We start from the raw sequence: 22,582 nt of genomic DNA on the forward strand, positions 1-22,582 counted from the left end.
TAATAGTGATTTGTTACTTGATTTTCTTATTGATTCTCTTGTTCGAAGTTAATTACTGACCGCGTCATTCAGACAAGTTTTTGCTCGCGAATTAATCGAACGATGCAAGGGGAGAGATTGGAAGTTGACTAATTAAAGTCAACTTTTACTCTGATTGCGTATAAATTGTTGTACGTACTTCAAAGATAGACGATGTTATTAGCATACGGGATAGAGCTATCGCCTTGACAGTTCCAATAATAGTTTTTTTTCTACGATGTCGATACTCGTATAAATTTCAAGATACATCGAATAATTGAATTTTGTATCGGTTAATGAAGGGAATAATTGCGAATCTCGTCGATAATTCGTCGATAATTTTATTATTACGCGTGTGGAGATTTTATATATATATACTTTTTTTTTTCATTTCTTCATGTAATTTATATCAATGACAAATTATTAAAATTCCAAATTTACAAAAAGACATCGATTTAATTTGGATCGAATTTGGAATTAAACTTTTAAAATTTCATTCGTTCTCAATTCCATATTACATTATTGTTGTATTAAATGATTAAAATAGATTGCTTCTTAAAAAATAAATATAATACACAGAGGAAAACTTATAAAGTTCTCTACATAACCTCAAATCATGGAGAAATTAAACATAAGAAGTGTTATGCAAAGTAGTGAGTTGACTCTGGAATTCCACGGATTCCTCGTGACTCCTCTACCCTCGTGTTATTTAAATAGAAATCCTGAAAGAAAAAAAGAAAAAAAGAGATCGTAGAGATCGATCCATTCGATCAGTCTATATCTAATGCATCCGTGAAGTCCTGTCACAATTCTAATTTTCATTCGTCTTATATAGATTTAATCTATACATATAATCTAATTATAATATCGACAATAATTTTTAGGTTAATTTTATACATATAATAATAGTTTTGACGATTGTTTGGAATTGATGAACTTTACATAAATGGATAATAATAATTAGACGAAATTTCTATCATTAGGAATACTTTTTAATGAAATTATTTGAAAGGAAAAGTGAGGCATAACAAATAGAATCAAAAAAAATACAATTTTTTCTTCTATTCTTTATAAAAAAAGATAATATATGATAATAAATGCATCTAGCAGATATCTGATTCTTTCGAAATTCTATTCGAAATAAATTGGAACGAAACGAAAAGTGAAACTAAATAATCGAGAAAAATGGATAAAATTTTTTCTTCCACTTCTCGTAAGAGATTTATTCGCGAGAAATCGGGAGGAAATCGAGCGTGTCGAGCCTCGATCTCCTCGTGGCTTGAGGCTATTAGAGGCAACCTCTTAGTGCTGGACTATATCCATGGCAGCGATACTATCTCGCCGCCGGTCTAGAACTCGTGCTCCTTTCCTCATAGGCTAGGCGTGGTACATGACGAACAACCGTGAACTGAGGCATGCTGCACGTGCGTATCTAACCAATGAAACCGGTCTCCTTCAAAAAACCCCACAATACTCCCGTGCACCGTTTCGTACGCGCGCTTCTACCGACCGAGACTATGCATATTCGAAATATTGGGCCGTGATCATTTATTAACGAGAAATTCGATCGTTTGAATATGTTTTTAAAATTCAAAATTTTTGAAAAAATTTTATATCATGAATAGAATGTATATTTTTTTAATCGTTATACGACGAAAACGTTCGTATAAATAAAACGATGCTCTATTTATAGTGCTTTCTAATTCCGCTTATTGTCATTTAGGCATTATCAATAAAAAATGAAACTATACTTTATTATTTCGTGTAATTTTAAATTAACTACTAGTTAAGTTATCTCAACATATTACTTACAAATTAAAACCAATTCAATAATGAAATCGAAGAATATAAAAATATATAATAAAAATTACCTTTTTCTTAAATATTAATTTCTTAATATAAATTTCTCAAAGTAATTACAATGTTATTTAAGCCACTATGATTCTCAATATCTTGTATAAAATTTCATTGATATAAATGATCTCTTTCGAAAAATCTACTTGTATCCATACGTTTCACGAGTAGATGATTTTCTCGTATCGAATTTCCAGGTCGTTGGGAAGATCGGAAATACCTTTCTTCTTTTTCTTTTTTGCCTTTTCATTCAAGTATTCTCGAACAGGATTCTCGTTTTCTCCATTCCACCCGGAGTGGAAGATTGTCCTTTTCGATTGTGAGATAGACGATATACGATATAATACTTGATGTCAGGAAAAATCATTTGCAATTTTTTTATCATAGTATAATTTTCAATCTCAATTTCATGATTCATCGATTTCATAAAAAAAAAAAGAATGTTATAATCGAATATTTGGATCATCCACTCTTCGAAACTTGATTAATAATAATTCCTCCTAATTTCATAATTCACTAGTATATTAGATAATTATTTCCAATAGAATATCTCAAGCACGATCATCAACGATTCTCTGAAACTTGAGAAAGTTTTTAAATTCAAATTTTATTGATATATATATATATATATATATATATATAAAACATTATTTCCAATCAAATACCTCGGTCGATGTGTATCTGTCACTTGTCTTTCTCTCTTAATCTCTCCTCATCCATCGACGGAAAAAGAATGAAATAAAATTTATTCACCGATGTAATGCCAATCAATTTCAATCAAAGATCGAATATTCTAACCGTTACGGTACAGCTCGATCGTAATTTGTCCCAAAGAAGGTAGAAGCGTATTATAGATTATCGATGCGTCAAGGTGTAATCGATCGTGGCCCCAATCCGGAAAGTCATGGACGATGATCGGTGTACGCGACAGGGATCGATCGAGCGTTTCATGAACAATCGATCACGAACCTGAATACTTGAAGATTAGAAATTTTTTTCGCTATCGAATAACCAGATTGGTTTTTCTGTTGCAGCAAAAGGTGAAATTCTGGTTTGCGACAGGTGGCGCCGGATTTTGCATTAGCAGAGCGCTTGCGATGAAAATGACACCAGTTGCTGGGTAAGTATTAACTTTCTCTCCAGATTCTTGGATTATTTTCAATAATTTTTGTATCGTAGTCGATGTTTAATCATTTGCGAATTGCTCGATAAATTTTATGTTGAGTCACTGAAAAGAATAGAAAAAGTTCAGAAATACACTTGATTTTTGTAAAGAATTGATAGAATAACACATACATATTATTTTTTATATAATGATTGATCTTTTATACATAAAAATATTTTATAATAGTTTTTTTTATATTAATAAAATATGATCACATTATAAAAATTTCTGAGCCATTGAAATACACATAAATTTTATTATATAAGAAAAATATTAAATATATTTTGTATTTTTTTTTTTCTTTTTTTTTACGTGAAGGATCAATTATTATATGGTAGTTAATATCAGTAGGGGTTATTCTATGTAGAAGATAGTAGATTATTGTTTTAAAATGAAACGATTGCTCGGCAAGGCGCAGAGGAATCGAAGACAACCAACCGACCACTGTTGCCCGTCGGTAAATAATGATTGACGAGGGTCCACGACATAAACGTCGGCGTAGCTTCGTTCGAATTGCTTCTCGAGACGAACTTATTGATAATAATGTGGATAGCGACGTCGCGATCAACCATTTTGATCGCTTTAAGTGGAGTGATTCGTAGCGATTTCGAATCTTCTTGATCCGCTCGATCGAATCGTTTTATAATCGCTGGTAATTGTCTAACCACGTGCTTTTTCCTCTTCACGATGCTTCTTTATCACTTACTTTGGAAAAAACTGGAAAAAATCTTTCGAATTTCAACTGTCTTTTATGTAATAACATTCGAAACTTTCCATACGAGGTAAAGAAAATTCTGAAAATTGAGGTTAGGATTAAAGTTTTGTCGTAGGACGATATTGGTGATTAAATTAATCCTAGATCATTAATCTAATGATTTGAATAACGTGATTACTAACCTTTTTTAACGTGATGAAAATTTTATTTATGCATAAAATTCTTGAACATTGTCATTTACGATATCAGTCTAATCAGTTACTGTAATAGAATAATTATAACAAATCTGTAAATTAAAATAGAAGACGAGTTATATTTACATAGATCGACGAATCTAAGATATTTTTTCCAATTTATTTCAACGACATTCTCCTATTTTAATATCCTGCGAGAAAGAAAAGAAATAAGGAAAAAGATACAGGAAACAGGCAGAGAGAAAGAAACAGAGCAACGAAGAAGCCTGGCACCTGGGAGGGCTTTCCAATCGGTTCAATCTTCCGTTTCTTCTCTACCTAGTGTACATCGTGCTGGCATTATCTTGTACACTGGTTCCCCTTGTGTTGCAACACGTCTGCACGGAAGGCGGAGTAGAGATACAGAGGAAAGAATCGTGCAAGTGCATCGAACCGCTTTCTCATTCAGGGACGTTGAGAGCACTATTCCTTCTCTCTTTCTTTCTATTATTCATTATTTCATTTTTTTCTTTTCTTTCTTATTTACTCACCAATTGGACAGTTTTTGATTTTCTGTTTTTCCATCCTTTGTTTTCTGAAAAAAGTAGAACCTGTCAATTCTTACGTTTTTAACTAACTCTTCAACTAATCTTTGATATTTCCATTTTCTTTTGATTTTTTTTTTTTTATATAGAAAAGAGATTGCCGAGACTCGATAATATTTTTCCTTTTCTTCGAAAATGACGTATCTCATTCTTCGAGCTTGACGAGGTTAAAGCGTCTCTGATCCTCTTGTCTTTCTTCCGAATAAAGCATGAAATATTTCTTCAAGTGGAATAAAGTTTACGATTTTTCGCGATACTTTATTTTTCAAAAAAGATACGAAGTTTCTTCTGCGTTTGAAAAATTTGCGTTTTAAAGATGTTTCGGATTCGAAATCGCTCGACGCATTCCGGTTATAGGTTAACTCGCCACGGTGCAAGAAACTAGACGCCTTTAAGGTATTTTCAAACATATAACCGACTGTTATTTACGACGTTCACCAGTCGTAACGGTGTATCGAGTCTCGTAACTGTCGATAATTTTCCATTAACGTTCCTGCTATCCGCGTCTTGTTAATAGCAGAACAAATCACTTTTACGGGTTCTGTGAAGCACCACCATTGCTGCTACTTTCCTTACCTAGTGTTTTTATTCTTCGAACAATATCACTGCAAATTGTTTTCTTCTTTCTATTTACTCTTAATGATCTGATTGATTCTATCGATACTAGTTTGCGAATCTCGATCTGATATCGAAATGTATCAAAGGCAAAAATATAAAAAGGAATCGATGTGACTAATTCTATCGATACTAGTTTACGAATTTCGATCTGGTATCGATATGTATAATCAAAAGCCAAAATATCAAAAGGAATCGATGTCTCTTTGTTACTTTGTTACTCGAACATGTCGATATCTATTTACTATTAGATTAAGCTAGGTTAAGTTAGAATAGGTTGATTCTGATTTTCTATGGAAGAGGAAGATTGATCGATCGATCGATGGAGATTTCGCGATAAGGAGGGAATCTCTTGACTTTTCCATCTTATTGGCCGTCGAGGTTGGACGAGGACTGGTTCCGCCAGACCTTGCGGAGATGGATCTTAATTAACGATGAACACGACGAGTGCATTTACAATGAGTCTGCACAGATCGCCACCCACGTTTACGCACGCACTCGTTCCAACTCGATTCTGCATGTACACTTGCGAATTTAATTTTAAATGAAACACATTAATTTTTTTTCTTTTGCATCTCGATAAAATGAGTTTATTTATCCAAAGGTTTATCAATTATATTAATCAATTAAAGTAATCTCTTTGGAAGAAAGTGAGTAAATATAAATAAATACGAAGTGTATTTTCAAAATTACTGCCAATAAAGATATGAAAACGAGATTGTAATTAAATACGATATTTTCTCATTCATAAACTAAATTCATTTTAAAAATATACACATTTCTAATTAACCTTACTTTGAGAACGTAATATTCATTTGCAAAATAATTTCACTTTAAAGACATACATATTTATTTATGAATTAACCTCACTTTAAAAACGTACGTAAAGTACAAGATACGGTATTTCAGTTGAGAACGAATCGCCAAACCATAACTTTCGATTTCGTCAATCTATCGAAAAAAGTCGTAAAAAAATCCGAACAATCCGAAAAAACCGAATGGTGTTTCACGAGCAAGATAGAATCGATCAAATCTCAGCACGTTCGATCGAAACCAAATCTCTCCTCACCTCATCCCACGAAAATTGAGTTTCCCCCGAAGCCGCGGTCGTATCTCGAATACCGGAGGCGGCTTTTGCACGATCGGGGATCGCACGGTCGAAAATTTGGGCAAGCCATCACTGGCACAGGTAGCGGCGAGTGATCTATAGATCGACGACGGATCCACCGGCCACGTATCCGTAGGAATGCCCAAATTGGTTTCGTCGGCCGCGGGTTTATAGACGTTGCAGCCCGCGATCGCGTGGTGGAATCCAATTAGATCGAGCAATAATGGAATCAAAGAGATCGACTCTGCTTCCTCATCCTTCTCCTTTGTTCGATTCTCATCATTGATGCGTGAAACTTTGTTTTTATTCGTCTTTCCATTAAAGTCTCCATGATAAGAGTGTAATTACAAGTTAAGCGAAATGAGAAGTGTGAAGAAAAGAGATTTGTGAGGTTAGCATTTTTAGCTTGCATTTTTGTGGTCAAGTGGAGACCTCTGTGTTCAAATGTTGTAACCAAGTATTGTTGTGTTTGCAAATCGACCATTCTCAACTGTTTTTTTACCGGTAAAACCAGTAAAATATTTTTGTTTTCAGTGACACTGCTGTTATATGATATATTGTTTTACTTGTAATTCTTGTTGTTTATAACTATAAACACTTTGCATATTGAATAATATTGGTTTGAATTTGCTTGTAAGTATGCTGCTTTCCTCGTTTTTACTACCTAATCTTAGGTTAAGAAGATACGAAACGAATGGGCGATTAAAATGGTCGGTGACATTAACTATCCCGACGAGGAAATGTTGACGATAGGGATTTTTTTTACGTGAGACGATAAATCTCAACAGTTATTTTATGGAGGAATCTCGGTTTTGGAATAATTATATCTCGTTTGAAAAGTACCGGGATAGTTTAGCTTGATTTTCTAATTTCACGGTTTGTTAGTCTTATGGTGTTTTGATTCTCCGAGATGAGAAAAGGGGATAGTGTGGAAATCGATCGTGTAGCTCGACTCTTGCTTAGCGATGGTGAAGACAGCTCGCGTTTTTGCCGTGGTATTTTTTTACTTTTACGTTTATCGTCGCGATGAGAAAGATATATAACAGGGGAGCGTTGATGAGAATTTTCTTGGGTGAAAGGGTTCAGTCATGGGAATGTTTCGGAAGAGATATTCGATGACTTTGGACTATTCGTCTATTTTAAGAATTTTTCAGAAAAATAGAACTTGTGAAATTGTAAAATTGTAAAAATTCTTCTATATTATTGATCGCGTGTTAATTCTGAAGATCTTTGATTTTTAAACAAGATTTTCAATACCATTTTTAACTGGGAATGTAACAGATATTATTATTATATATAAAATTTTAATCTAATAATCATCATGGATAATCATTAATGAATTTACTTAAAAAAAAAAAAGAAAAATAAGTTTATAACAAAATCAATTTTATCTTATTTTTATTAAATTGAATATATTTTTGTTATTAATTTTATCTTTATTCGTGTCTTATTCATGGAAATGAATATTTCTTTTGCATCACAACCATTTAAAATTATATATAGATACAAAATTAAACAATACGTATCAAACTCTTAATTAAATTAAGATTCAGAAATGGCACCGATTAATTTATTCATTCGGTAAGAATAAAATAAGGAACATTTCTAATTAAAACCGATATCCAAGTATATAGTGGAATATATGTCTCAATCGAATCGATTGTGATCGGCGTTGGCACGTTCGCATCGATAAAGATCCATCGCGTCTGTTGAGGATCGACTCGGCCATTTGTTCCATCTCCGATTGGAAACGAATGAAGTGGCAGTACGTGCGCAAGGCGGTCGATAGTTTCGATCGCGGGATCGATAATCGATCTCGAGTCAAGTTCTCTTCTCGTTCTTCCTTTCGAAGCCTCCATGCCATTTCCTTTCGTATCTTTGATGGATTTGTTTGCTAAAAGTCGTTAGAGAAGAATTCTTAACGAACGGTTAATAAATGATACTTGTTTAGTGATAGAAATTTATCGTGAATTTTTATTTTCTTCTGTTCGATGCGTCATTAGGTTATATTACTTGCCAATTAATTTTACAGAAAATCACAAATCTCAATTTATTTCATACTTATATCATTTAAATAAATATATCTGTATCGAAACGAGAAAAGAAATATTGCACTTTTAACGATTTTCGGTTATTATCGTGTCAATTAATCAACAATAAGTCTAATTTGTAATAATATTTACAAATAACAAATCAAAATAACGAAGAATTTTGAATTAAAATATTCAGAATCAAAATTTCTTAAAAAATTTAGAAATGTTTTATTATGAATGGAATTAGTTAGGAAGTGCAATATATATTTACAAATTGGAGTCAATTTCAAAAATTTATTTTATCATATTCTTACATATTTCATTTCATCCATCATCTTCATTCTATTTCGTTCAACTCTAAAACTACCTAATTTAAATTCAAATCTATTTATACACCATATAATTCGTTCCATCTCTACTCATCCCAGTTCCAGAAGAAGATCGCGCGGAATGCTTGTAAAACAGAACAGCGCGAAAAACAGGTGGAGAGATAAAGCGGAAACCGTGGAGAAAAAGATCGAAATGAACCGCGTCGGTATCAGCGGGATCTGTCCTTGGTTATTTAGCACCGAACAGACGAAGACGGAAGGCTTCGATTCCCTCTCTCCCTCCCTCGTGTTCCCTTCCCTTTCGTGTAACCTCGAAATTTCGATTTCGTCGCGGTCCTCCAGGTATTTTAACGAGGCCGATATTCCGTGTCGGCGGTGCAGAAAGGACACTGGTCCGCCTTATGTCCACCAGAGGCAGCGCGTGCAACAGGCGAATGAAGGATGGAACGATAGACCCTGCGTCGAGGGAACAAAGATGGAGGCGACGGCCTGGTGGAGGGGGTAGCGTAGTGGAAAGGGTATACGCGATTTCGGGACTAATCTGGCCAATTAAAAAGAGCCAAGAGACGCGCGCAGAGGTACGGTGAATTCTCGAATCGAGTCGATGGTATTCGCTAATGAGCGCTCCTCTTCGTCTCTCCTCCACGCTCCTTTTTCCTTGGAACTCCTTTCCTCCGTTTCGTAGAGCTTGCCTGGTTTAGGAACTTTCTTTCGACGAGAACGATCGACTCTTGGAAAACGTTAATTAGACGAGAAATAAACGAAGAATATTTTGGTCTATAGAGGTCGCTGTTAATTGGGCTGTGAACGTAGCGAAAATTTTCGGGTATCGGGAAGCTCGGAGAGACTGCGTGAGAGGGGGAAGCGTGAGAAATTTGTCGGGACGGGATAGGGAAAGAAATTGTTTATTCGATTTTTCGGTGTTGGAGACGGTTGGAGCGTGGAGGGGAATAATAAGGGGAACGATAACAAACGGGGAAGATTGTGGATCGATTTTTGACTCGATTCGCACCAAAAGTGGGGAAAATCTTTTTGATAATCGAAGTTAAGATTTGTTCGATAAATTTGAATAATTTATTATTCAAAGCATCGAACAACGTAAGTTAAATTTCAAATGAAATTATTATTTAGTAACTTTATTAAGACTATATTTTAACTAGTTATTTTTTCAGTGGATTATAATAACGAAATTTTATTTATAGGATGTTTGGAATATTACTAATCGACTCCATTCACTTCAATTAATCAACTGTGAATATAATTTGAACGATTTTTTCAATTATTAATTCATTGGTAAAATACTGAAAAATTCGACGGATTTTTGAATTTTTGTTACATCGTTTTACTTTTCAGAATACTTATTTATTCTCGTCAAAACAAACGACATCAACGCCTCCATTTATACGATCCATAAAATTATCTACGAAATTTCATCGATATCATTACTTTTTGTTAAGAAATAACCAACATGACGATCGACGAGACTATTTATTGCTGCACCGCTCATAAAATTATCGACGTACGGTAACAAATAGCGAATCTGGCTACGATTAAACGATCGACAAGTTGGTTAAAGAATTCTATTTATATTTCTTCGAAATATTTTTAAAAAATACGCCCAAAGAACAATCGTTAATAATCGTTCGTGAAATAACGATGGAAATTGATTAATTTTGAAATTAAGTAAACAAGGAAATCGATCGAAGAGATGTACACGATGCAAAGGAAGGCTCGTTAGGTTAGGTCGCGGCTAATCCTTATTTGCAATGCAACGAGGACTGGAAACGCAGAAAGAACGCACAGGTGCGCTCGAATAGACGAAACAACCGAGTTGTGAAACCCTCTTCAAGATCCTCCTCCATTATCCCTCATCCTTCCAACCATTCCTTCGATCCTTTTCCTTTATCCTCGATTGCCAATCGGATAAAAACGATACTTCAAAAATCACTATATAACATAAAAATCGTCCCAACGTTCTGAAAAAAAAACTCGATTATCACGTTAACAACGATCATGTATCAAAAAAAAAAAAAAAAAGAAAATCCGCTCCTTGAGAAAAATTAATTATTAAACGCATTCGCATAAGAAATACTTTCTCCCTGGACTCGAAAAAGACACGCGTAAATATTTTTTTCGACTTGAAGAAAGAAAAAAAGGAGCGTGTTATAACGCAGCAAGAAAATTCGTGATCGTGAAAAGTGACGAGCCCCCCCTTCTCCTCGGCCCGGGTCGGGAGGAGGATCCGCCCCTTATGGCCCTCGATTTATCCTCGGCCCCGTTGAGGACAAATGTACGATAGGCGGTCCACAGGGAGGCGGCGGCGAGCCTTTGAGACATTTGTCCCTTGGTGTTCTCTCACGTGCAGCCCCCGGTGAAGAGGAGGTGCCGCGCGATATACAAGCGGCGGGGGCCCGCGGGCCCCCGCGACTACCGGTCGCCGCTCTAATTGGCACGATTTATGTCCGCCGCGGGTCAACCGTCTTCTCGCCCCGGCTGCTCGATCAACGTCCGCTGGAATTTTCGTCCTTTCGTTTTGCGCGTTTGACGATCCCCTCCCTTCCTGGAGGAAGAGGAAGAGGGGGGGGGGGGGGAGATCGTGGGAGAGGCGGTTTGTGGAGATGGTTTTCGATCGATCTCGTTCTGAGAATTCGTGTTGAATTTAACGATTCGTTTAGGGGAGGGGGGGAGGAGGGGGTGGGTGGGGTGGGGGGTTGTAATCGGGAGAAATGTTGGGGTTTCTGACCTGTATTGATTTATTTTACAGGTTTGGATTCGATCGTTGTGGAACGGTTGGAAAATCGCGGAGAAAAGTCGAAATTTTTCGTTTCTTCCTCTTCAAAATCGGTGTAAAAAAAATGGCTATTGCAACGTAAGAATATCGTTCCATAAGAAAGTTGCTTGTTCCGTGACGATAAATTTGAACGTGAAAGGTAAAAAATTCGAACATCCATCGTCCGATAATCCATTAATTGGTAAAAAAAAAAATCGACAAAAATGACGATTATTATATTGCAATGAAAAATTACCATAATCTTATTACCACGACTTTTCTCCCTAAAATCGAAATATACGAAAATGGCGGTAAATTCGAATATGGAAGACGAAAGATTCGAACAAACTCAAATATCCGCCGTCGAATGATCCGAAACGGATCCATCCTCTAGTAATAAAAAAAATCGGTAAAAATGGCGGTCGATTGCAATGAAAAATTACCATAATCTTATTACCACGACTTTTCTCCCTAAAATCGAAATATACGAAAATGGCGGTAAATTCGAATATGGAAGACGAAAGATTCGAACAAACTCAAATATCCGCCGTCGAATGATCCAAAACGGATCCATCCTCTATTAATAAAAAAAAATCGGTAAAAATGGCGGTCGATTGCAATGAAAAATTACCATAATCTTATTACCACGACTTTTCTCCCTAAAATCGAAATATACGAAAATGGCGGTAAATTCGAATATGGAAGACGAAAGATTCGAACAAACTCAAATATCCGCCGTCGAATGATCCAAAACGGATCCATCGTCTATTAATAAAAAAATATCGACAAAAATGACGATCGATCACAATACAAAATTATCATAACCCTGTTACCTCGACTTTCCTTCCTAAGATCGAAATATACGAAAATTTTCGATGGCGGCAAATTCAAACATGGAAAGATCGTTATCCGAGAAAGGCTAATACGACTAATACGAAGCTTCGCTCGATTACAAAAATCGACATCTCTCGTTCCAAAAAAAAAAAAAAAAAAAAAAAAAGGCTAAGGAACGAGATTAACCGGTGGTAGATCGCGAAACGAAGCGTCTCGAAAGCGGCGTGGAAAATAATTTCAAGCTTGTCGAGCCGTGTCGCGTTCTGTTACGCGCTCGCGTGGCACCTGATTCGCCACGCGTTCTCGAAAAGAATAGAGAGAGAGAGAGAGAAGAGAGAGAGAGAGAGAGAGAGATCGGTGCAATTAATAGATCGAATTATCTCGATGCAATCGATGGAAATTCGTTATGGTCGATATTCGAACCGGTCTCTTAATAAATGCGCGTTTCCACGATGGTGGAGAGGAGAGGACGAGCAACAGGCAGGTGTTCTTCTTCGCCACGGCTGAATCTACAAGGCTGGAATGCAAGGTAAATTAAGGGTCGAATCGGGGTCCCAAGATCCGACAATTAAACGGGGCCCCTCGTTACTTTCCAATTATCTGATTCTAATATTTCTCGCCTTTCTCGTCTTCCCCTCCTTCTCCCCTCCCCCCCCCCATTCGCGTCTTTCCTCTTTCGATTTTTTAAAAGGAGGGACTTTTTGATCCCTCCAAAAAGGGGGGGAAGGTCGATGATCTCGAATATCCTCTCAACCGCTTTTCTTTCTCTCTTTCGATTGGATTTTTATTGGCAAGGCGTAAGTTTTTGATTAGTTGCGTCTAATGGATATTTTTCATTTATTTAAACGGTGTGTTTTTGTACGCGTGGAATTTTATAGTTGTACATTTAACTCTCTATTATTATTTTTCGACAATTAAATAGTTGATTATTGATCGTACGGAGGATATAATTTATGTTGATTGACTGTCTATATGTACATTTTGTTTAAATTATCCTAACAAAAAATTATTCTTTTAAATATTATCGATTTATTTCTTAAGACTTTAATAAATTATCGATTTTTTTAATATTATAGCAAAATTAAATAAAATTTCTTCGAGTTCCCCTCTCGAGTCTTCTTTCTCTCTTCCGTGTACCTAACTTTCGCTCTTACCGACGATCAGCCTATGATTCGCTCCGCTTGCAGTCACGCCATCGTTATCATTCGCTCCCTTCCCCTTCCGTTCCTTATAGACCGATAGATCTGTCCAATTGAAAAATTCTTGGAACGTTTCATTTCTTGAGACGTAGGCCACAAGACTTAGCCAACCTAACCTCTTTCCACCATTTGCACGATATCCATATATAACCATAAACGTGCGTTATATACACGTTTCCATATATAACCTAATAATCATAAATAATATTCGCAATGGTTTCCTGGACACCCAGACTTTGCGCGGAGGCGCGGAATTTATCGGCTTCCTTCCCTTTCCGCCCTTCCCCTTTACCTCGCGACCACCCGAGGCGCGACGGTAATAAACACCGGATAATCCTAGTCCACGAGGTGGGCGCGGTCCATAGGAAAGTTCACGACAAAATCCGCGCGAAAAAGGACGAGGAAACGTCCCGTGATTCGTTGGAACACGTTGCTTGCCTCGGGTTGGACGAAATTTATGGGGTTAATTCATTTCCTCGATCCAAGATTTCGCGAGTAAATCGGGGACGCAGTTTATTTTACTGGAAACGCGCCATGAATCGCTTCGAAGGATTCGTGGTAAGAGGAGACGTTTAAATCTTGGGGAGGGGGGGGGAGGGAGAGAGAGAGAGGAAAGAAGTGGAAAATACATTTTTAAATTCTTGGGAGGATTCTAGTGAAATTTAGGTTATTTTTTATTTCGTGGGGGGAATTGGGAGTGATGGTAAGGTAGTTATCGAACGAGTTATCGAGCGAGCAATTGGCGAGAATTTTTGTCCTGAATCGTGTTGGAAAAGCGTTTGGATACATTTTTAAAAATGCTTAAGACAATTTTAAGAGAATCGATTATTTTTCTATCTCCTAGGGAGTTAATGTGAGTAAAGTAGCGATATTGAATTATCGAACGAGCAATTCGTGAAAATTTTGTCGAATGTTTCGCACGATGATAATGATAAATCGATAGAAATGGCGGAACGGAGAAATAACTCCGTATGTGCTTTCTTTCAGAGGTGGAAAGTTCATTACTGTGGGCGACAGAATTAGACTGCCGGATGACGTGACGATGGGATACATTATCGAACACTTGCTCAAGAAACAACTAACCGTCGTCGAGCAATTCCATTCCCATCTGGAGCCCATGAAGTTCCTCAACAAGGACACTTTCGACGAGCAAGTATGTCTTTCAATTTTATTCGGGAATTACGAGATAATTGTCCAGTTTCGAAAGACACGTCGCTCTCCAAAATTGTGAAATTCCACGCAATTCCGAAATTCCAGATCGACAATTCCACGCCGCAATTCCCCGATTCCTTCTCGATCCCCCTCCTCCCCCCGTCGGCAATTCCACGTCGCAATTCCCCGATTCCTTCTCGATCCCCCTCCTCCCCCCGTCGGCAATTCCACGTCGCAATTCCCCGATTCCTTCTCGATCCCCCCCGTCGGCAATTCCACGTCGCAATTCCCCGATTCCTTCTCGATCCCCCCTCCTCCCCCCGTCGGCAATTCCACGATCTCAGACTCGGGCATTTCGAAAGGCACGTTATCCTTCGAAAGCACGCAATTCCTCGTTTCTTCGTAATTTTTCTCCTCCTATTTAATCCCGTAATATTGACAATTCCATTGGATCTCAGATTCCAAACATTTCGAAAGACGTGTTATCCTTTAAAATCACGCAATTCCAATCCCGGTTCTTCCCAATTTTTCGATCCCCGATTATTTGATTCCGAAGATTTCACCTTTTTTCGCGCAATTCCCCGCAATTCCCCGGATCCCTTCTCGCCCAATCCCAATTACGTTGACAATTCCACGACGGGAATCGATCCACGTGAAATCGAATGATACGTGGCATTCCGAGACCTCAATCTCGGCTGCGTTCCAGCGACGATTGATTAATTGATCCGGTATGAGGCGGTGGATTAAAAAAATCGAGGAATGAAAGGTGGAGGGGGGGGGAGGGGGAAAATTAAGATCGTACGGGTCGCAGTGTGAAGTCTAATCGCGGGTAATGGAATAATCCCCGCGATGAATCACCGTGAATGCCGGTCTCTTTCCTCGCTGTGGAACCCGAACAATGACCAATTGATTCGACCGTTGTTGCCTTCCTCCGTTTGTTGCTCTGCACCGCATGCGAGCAGGTGATCGTCGTCAACGTGCACCAGGTGTCGTTACCACCCGTAACCACTGCAATTCCAAGATTCTACCGTTGATAATCCCACACACGTTTTTCTTACGCGCCATGCTTTTATATGGAATATCATTTTATTTCAAGAGAAAAATATTATCGGATCATTTTCATTTTTATTGGTAGCCTATCTATTTTTCCTTTAAATATCGACTTTTTTGTAACACAGATTGCATAAGAATCGTGATAATTGTTCCATCTCCACCACGAAAACAATTGTCTAATTTATGACCCAAAATTTTGACCACGAGTTGATTGAGACCTCATCTGATTCGTCATTGTACAACGAGGAGTTAAATAACAGGGCGAAATTATTATTCGAGAATGAATATTTGAAACACGTGCGCGCTCGATCGAGTTCTGGAAGATCTGACGCGAGATATGAAACGAGGTGAAACTTTTCATCGTTTCGAGGTAAGCGCGAAAACGCTTGCAGAACAAATATTTTCGTTTGGCTGGCAGAACTCGATCGGTCTCGCGTTTCACGCGATCGTGCCACGATCGTGTTGCCCCGAGACTCATGGTATGCGAAAATAAACGATATCGCGTTACTTTCCAACGAGCGTGCACGTTTCTTCCTGCGCAATAGCCTCAACACCGGTATCGAATCGTAATCCGAGGCGATAATAATCGATTAACTACGAGCGAAATTATTTCTCACATTCCATCCCCCATTTTTTGTTCTCTTTTTGTTCCAGGTATCGTTCAGCTACTCGAAAGGTCCGAGGGACGAGTGGAATATTCTCAAGATCGACGGCTTCGACATGAAGGATGATCCGAAAAGGTGCGTATCGTTGATATTTTATCGTCAAAAGTTCAAAGAATCATGGACTGGAGTTGCGATTCTATCGATTAATCGATTGAAAATAATTTACAATTTTTTTCTAATTTTCTTTCTCATGGTTATTTTGTTCGAAATATCGAGAAAAATATTAAATCGTTGAAATTGATTATTTTTTCGTTGAAATTTATTAAATGCAAATCGTATTTTTAATAATAACTCGGAATAAGAAATGATATATCAAAAAAATTATCAATATCGATAATCGATAATTACAACTTTATACGAATATTCTAATCTTTAAAATTTTTACAAAAATAATCATTTAATTATATCGTGGTATATTTTTTTTTCCAATACCATGATAACGTTCTTTAATACAATCACTTTAATCCTAAGAATAATCGGTCGATCGTACGTATATACCTTCTCCATTTTCCAAACGTCTTGATCATTGAGAACAGCGCCTGGAAAAATGTCGAACTTCCACGAAACTAATCTATCCTTTTTATCGTCGTATGGGGGCGCACAACAGAGAGTAGCAAGAGAAAGAGTAATTAGCAGAGCTACGTGTTGCACGCTATCTTCCTCCTTTCGTCCTTTTCCATTCCAAGTATCAACTATCCGCTTCGTTTTCCCCGGGTTTCTTCTTTTACCGTCTCCAGAAGCTCGAATCGCTCTGGTAATTGCTCTGTCCGCGAGGAAAAGGGGGCGAAAGCGGAAGAGTGGCGGAAGGTTAATGACAAAGATGCCACGCCGCTCTTAATTGACTTTATTATAATTACTACGGCCTTTTAGGTTTCCCTCTTTTCACCGTTCCTTCCTGTCCGCGCTATTTTTTCATTTTTCTTCCTCCTCTCGGTTTTATTCTCGACACGCGAGCATCAGTTCCACAGAGAGACAGGCCAACTTCCGTTTCTATGAATATTAACGAGATACTCCTCTGGAAAGTATCGGTTGCTCGAGAAAAGGAAAGAGTCTCGTTCGTTTTACCTGGAATTATCGATTCCTTGTAAATTTTCTCGAAAATGGGATTCTGAAGAGTGAGAGGAAATTGGGATGAAAATTATTAACTTTTTTATATATCGGTGAATATATTTTATGAATATCCATTTTTGATATTTTAACTTTACGATATTGTCACGGCAAAAATTTCTCTGTTAATTTTAACTTTTATCGTTTCAGAAAATCTTGGATTACTCAAAATTTACTTTAGTTTTAATACGAATTAATATTTCGATCTCCTAACTTCTATTTCTTTTCCATCAATTTCTTCCCAATTTCTTCCCCTTAACCTAACCTAATTTGATCTAATCTTCCTCTTTGCCACGATTAATATATATTTCACAAATAGTTCACAAATTACCCAACGTACGACAGCGCCCCACCAACAACGAGATATTCGCGCCTCGACGTGTCGATATTGTTCTAATTACAGATTCAGGTCGATTCACTGCCATCTGTTCCCGCACGTACCCAATTGCCCGCACAGATGACCAGTCGGATGATCCAACTCGCAAACAAGAGGAGAATCGTGCGATCTCACGTTGCCTCTAACCGCAACGTCCATCGGTTCACTAACCGAGATCGAGATCGGTTAATAAATGTTTGTTATTGTCTCACCTTTTGTATATAGGGGTTAGATACGCGTAAAGATCGATTTTAACGTAGAGTTTTTAAAAAAAAATCTCCCTTTTTTTTTAAATTTAAAAACACATAAGTCTAGTTTTAATTAAATAAATTAGAATTTTTTTTCTTTGCGCAATGATCAAATTTTAACAAAGAATTTTTTTTTTATTTTTTGTCAAAGTTTTATATCGTATTCTCGTATTGTATATAAGTTGTATATCATTGTATAAGTATTCGATGTTTTTGTATATAGGAAATTTGTAGGAATACCTGGAGTTATCGTTCGAATTTAATATTTTTAGCGACACGAAGAGAAATACGAAACGAGATATTTCTTTTTCTTTAGATGTTCGCGTGTTGTTGAAAATATAACGAGAAGATTGTTTCGATCGATAACACTGGATGAATTGGTTGTATCATAAAAAAAAAAAAAAAAAAATATTCGAGTATTTGGCGACATTCTCGTCGCTGCGTCATGGAATTACCTTAAGCTAGTCTCTCAGTGTAAATAAACAGATGGTCGTACCATGTGATATTTAATAGGTATGAGTGGATTCGTGCTTTTGTGTCGATTGTGTAGTATCTATATGTTTCGAGAAAATCGGATACAATCCCATTTTTTCTTTGCGTGAGATATATCTAAGAAAATAATAGTGATAGTGATAGATAGTAATAGTTTGATGAAATAATCGTTAACGAAGACACAAAAATATTCTTATTCACTTGATAAGCTATTCCGATGAGCAGCAACTTTGACAGAGGTTAGGTTTGTAGAATTATGTATTCTTTATTCCACGATAAACCAGCACTAGATTGATCGAAAAAAATACGATAAAATAATCGTTCGTTCGTCGTCTTTTTTAAATTAACAACGAAATAAAAATATTTCATCCAAAGAAGTAACAATTACATTATTGTATCCGATTTTTTTCGTTCCCGTTTTGCGTGCTATTGATTTAATAAGTGTGCAATATCATGAGATACACAAAGAGAGAAATGGAATATTATCCATTAACCGACTTCAGTTCGGATTAATTGTTCTTCTTTCCTTCGTTGTATTGCGCGGTGCACCTGTTGCACTCGAACACTGGAAAAGGGAAAAGAAAATCGGGGTTTCCGTTGGATGGGATCGGAAAACATGGCGGATGTACAATTACGTGCATTGTAACAATGAGGTTTTATATAATACACGGTACCTATTATACGACAGATACAATTTTAATCCACTCCTCGTTATAATTCCTCTTCCTGTTTCCTCGTTCAGAAAAATTGATTCTATGCATTTAAATTCTTAATTAATATATTGTGTTAAATTTTAAAAATTTTGTTTTGACTCTGAATATTGTAATTTTTCAGAAGATGATCGAAAGTTAAATTTCAAGATTCGAGTTCGATTTAATTTCTGATATTACAAAGTAAAGAAGAGCACATGTATATTTGAAAAATTCGCGGAATCGAGAGATTTCTGTCCAAGTATCTCCATCTATCTAAAATACGATCAAGTCGGTAAAGTTGCTCCCTTCTTTTTTACCTTTGATTCTCATAGCTTATGGCATCCTTTCAAACGATATTTTGTTATATGTTCGAAATATGTCGTCGCTTGCAAGATCAAGTTATATCATACATTATTTTGTTGAAATTTAATTATCATTCCACATTCACTAGTACTAACATCAATAAAAATATTAAGAAAATAACTATTCTTCGATATTCATTCTATAGCGATCATCGGTCATGAAGAAAACCAGAGGTAAATCATAAGTCGATAAAGTTACGAAGATATTTTTTGACATTGTCGATAGTCATTCTCTTTACGCATTCACTAATTATTTTTATTTTATTATTATCAGATTCTTATTTACCTATCATTACCTATCATTTAAGTTTTCAATTTAAACAATTCATTCCATTCTACATATTATATTCTACATTTTTCAATTAAAAAGAAACAATTTTCACAATTCTTAAAAACATTTTCTCGTCGCATATGTTTTTTTTTTTAAAAAGAATATTTATTTCTATACTATATAACAAAGTTATCGTTTCACGATGATTCTTTTACGAATCACTTTTCGCGATTGCTCTTTCATGGTGCATTAATAAAAAAAAACATAGATATAAAGTTGCACAAAAGTATATTCGTGAAATACATAAGTTTAATATGTAAAAATTTCACTCGATCATCTCTTACGGAGTTATTTATTATTGAAAAGATCACGAATGAGTCTGCTTTCGCGTGTTTCACCTCTCTCGTATGAATTTTCATTTTCGCGCGCACGAGCGATTTCCGTTCGATATATTTAAACCGGAAGCGTGCAGCATATGTGCACAGCCATTGAATTTATTATGAATTTTTTAACGAGTAGGAAACTGATGGTTTTTAGAGCTCGCAATCATCTCTGATTCCATTAATTAAATAAATTAAATAAATTAGATAAATTTCAATCTATTGCAGATACAGATTATTTTTAATTTAATTATTATATTCAGTGGTTTGTATCTTGAGGGTTAAGGGGACGTAATGAACGTTTTCACGATGAAAATGGAATTAGAGGAACTACGGTTTCCTCTAAGGAAAATTAGAGAAAAATGTTGCCTCGAAGCAGCCTGAATGAGAGAAACAGGAATATTACGAGAAGTGACTTTTAGTTCCGTGGATGCAGTTGCCGACACGGAAGAGTGGATTGGAAAAGAATTCTAGGTTGTCTGTAACGGAAAGATACAAGGATGCATTCAAGATGGAGCCACTGTCTTTGAACATTTATAAGCATCAATTATGTTCTTTTATTTATTTTTTTTTTTTATAATGGTGTACCTAATCTTAATGATATAATCTTACCGCATTTTCTAATCCCGAAATAGTCTTTTATAATTCCACTGAAAGCATTTTCATTTACGCAGTGTGTTTTTCGTGAAACGTTCTCGTTAATGGATTAAAATGAACCAGCCTTTGAAGAGTTGAATTTTAATATACTTCTATCTAGTTAATTTATTTTTGTGGCGTTTATTCTTTTATTCATGCATATGAACATATTACATGTGGGATATTAATCAAGGTGTTAAAACCGATAATTCGAAAAGAGATAAGAAAAAAATTAATTCACGAATAAGAGAATTGGTAGAATATATTTTTGCGACACTTGGCATACTATATTTTGATAGTTTGACCAAAAGAGGATAGAAAAGACGAAATTGCAACCGGATAGAGGTTAGATACGAAAGGAAAGTTTTCCAATAAATAACGTTTACGTCGACCAAGTGTCTCTTTTTCGCATGTCACGTCGGAATATTGTAAAGAAATTTCCCGACGATATACATCTCTCCCCTTTCTCTTCTCGAATATTTATGAATTCTCAAAAGGCGAACGGTACGCGACGTGGATACCGAGAGACGCGAGACCATTTTCCTTTATTTCTTTTCCCCTTTCCTCGCTCTCTTTCGTTTTTCCCCGGGCGTGAGACCAATTTCTAATGGCGCTGGGACGGCACTCGTTTTTTGGCCCAATTTATACGATCAACCTCAGTTGAAATTTTTCATCAACCATCGATTCGATCTTAACGAAACGATCGAAAAACGTGATAAAAAAATTCGAACAACAAATGAATTTTGTTTTCTTTTTTCTCTCTCGAAATAAAAAATAAAAATCGATCGTTAAACGCTTAAAAACTTATCTCAAAATCGTAATGTAAAATAATTTCATTTGGATCCAATCTAAAAATTTGTCGTCATAAATGAAATTTCCATTCATTCTAAATTTGATGACATAACCTATCAGTGTCCGAATCGCAATGATAGACAGATAAGTTTGGAGAAATGAGATCGCCAGAAAGTATTACTTACGTTTCTTTCTCACGGACGTTTCATATCGTCAGGTGACTCTACTTCCTGTCATCGTGCATACTTTCGAATCGATAGCGTTTTGTCGCAACGGAAATTCCACGTCGGAAACGTATTCGTCTCCGTTTCGCGGAGACACGTCACAGAAGTCGAGCACTTTTTAGGTTATGAACGGTTCGATGACATCCATTTTCGTTTATTGGGGAAAAATTATTAAGAATATTCGGTAAATTCCTTTATATTTGGCGAGGAATAAATGTTACATACAATTTTTTTTTTAGAGATTCTTATCTACATCTTCTTTGTGTTCCATTTTTCCAACCAATATAGATTATTAAGTTGGCAATGTTGGATTATTAGAACCGATATAAGCAACGATCGACACAATACAGTTTTTGGTATTTTATTACTAGAAATTGGTAAATAGATACTGTTTACATGTATAATGTATGTGGATATTGGATGGAAGAGTGGGAAAAAGTGCATCCTCGGTCACAGCCGGTGACGTAAGAGGTTGCAGCCAGCGGCCAGCAGATAAAGGGGATGATGTAAGAACAGGGCTGGAGTAATGTACCCTTGCACCCTTATATTTTTTTTCTTCGTCGTATTTTTTTCCCTTAACAAACTGAAATAATAATTCGTCGATTTCCACGTTCAAATTAATTCTTCTTCGATTCTAACGAATCTCAAAACTCATTCAATAATGAAATTTTCAAATAATTTCAATTCACGTTTTATTTTTACGATACACAGAAT

The 22,582-nt window shown here is 36.2% G+C and overlaps 1 protein-coding gene and 2 long non-coding RNA genes across 6 annotated transcripts in view; 1 reads left to right on the forward strand and 2 right to left on the reverse strand.

Annotated features, from left to right (window-relative positions):
- fng (Fringe glycosyltransferase) overlaps nucleotides 1-19,198 on the forward strand; it is a 67,417-nt gene extending 48,219 nt beyond the window's left edge. Inside the window, exons 6-9 of one of the 2 annotated variants that reach the window (XM_003691792.4) lie at nucleotides 2,907-2,992; nucleotides 14,406-14,571; nucleotides 16,278-16,363; nucleotides 17,799-19,198. In XM_003691792.4, the coding sequence (XP_003691840.1) occupies nucleotides 2,907-2,992; nucleotides 14,406-14,571; nucleotides 16,278-16,363; nucleotides 17,799-17,856 (396 nt within the window). In that variant the 3' untranslated portion in view covers nucleotides 17,857-19,198. The remainder of the gene's footprint in view (nucleotides 1-2,906; nucleotides 2,993-14,405; nucleotides 14,572-16,277; nucleotides 16,364-17,798) is intronic. The other variant, XM_086905114.1, reaches the window with a different exon arrangement.
- On the reverse strand, nucleotides 571-21,960 carry LOC147658016 (uncharacterized). Of its 3 annotated transcripts, none has more exons than XR_015291260.1 (6): nucleotides 21,830-21,960; nucleotides 4,220-4,520; nucleotides 3,935-4,137; nucleotides 3,476-3,831; nucleotides 2,538-3,100; nucleotides 571-2,453 (listed from the first exon to the last, which is right to left on the reverse strand). It is a non-coding gene; the product is annotated as an uncharacterized LOC147658016 (long non-coding RNA). The 3 variants fall into 3 exon arrangements; XR_015291261.1 differs by having other exon boundaries at nucleotides 571-740; nucleotides 1,890-2,453; nucleotides 3,935-4,520; XR_015291259.1 differs by having other exon boundaries at nucleotides 3,935-4,520.
- LOC147658017 (uncharacterized) lies at nucleotides 16,633-17,856 on the reverse strand. Its single transcript, XR_015291262.1, has 2 exons — nucleotides 17,727-17,856; nucleotides 16,633-17,353 (listed from the first exon to the last, which is right to left on the reverse strand). It is a non-coding gene; the product is annotated as an uncharacterized LOC147658017 (long non-coding RNA).
- Nucleotides 21,961-22,582: the final 622 nt, after the last annotated feature.

Source organism: Apis florea, unplaced genomic scaffold (genome assembly GCF_048593485.1).
Source record: "Apis florea isolate Af1SG1 unplaced genomic scaffold, ASM4859348v1 contig_2411_pilon, whole genome shotgun sequence".
In the NCBI taxonomy this organism is placed as follows: Eukaryota; Metazoa; Arthropoda; class Insecta; order Hymenoptera; family Apidae; genus Apis; species Apis florea.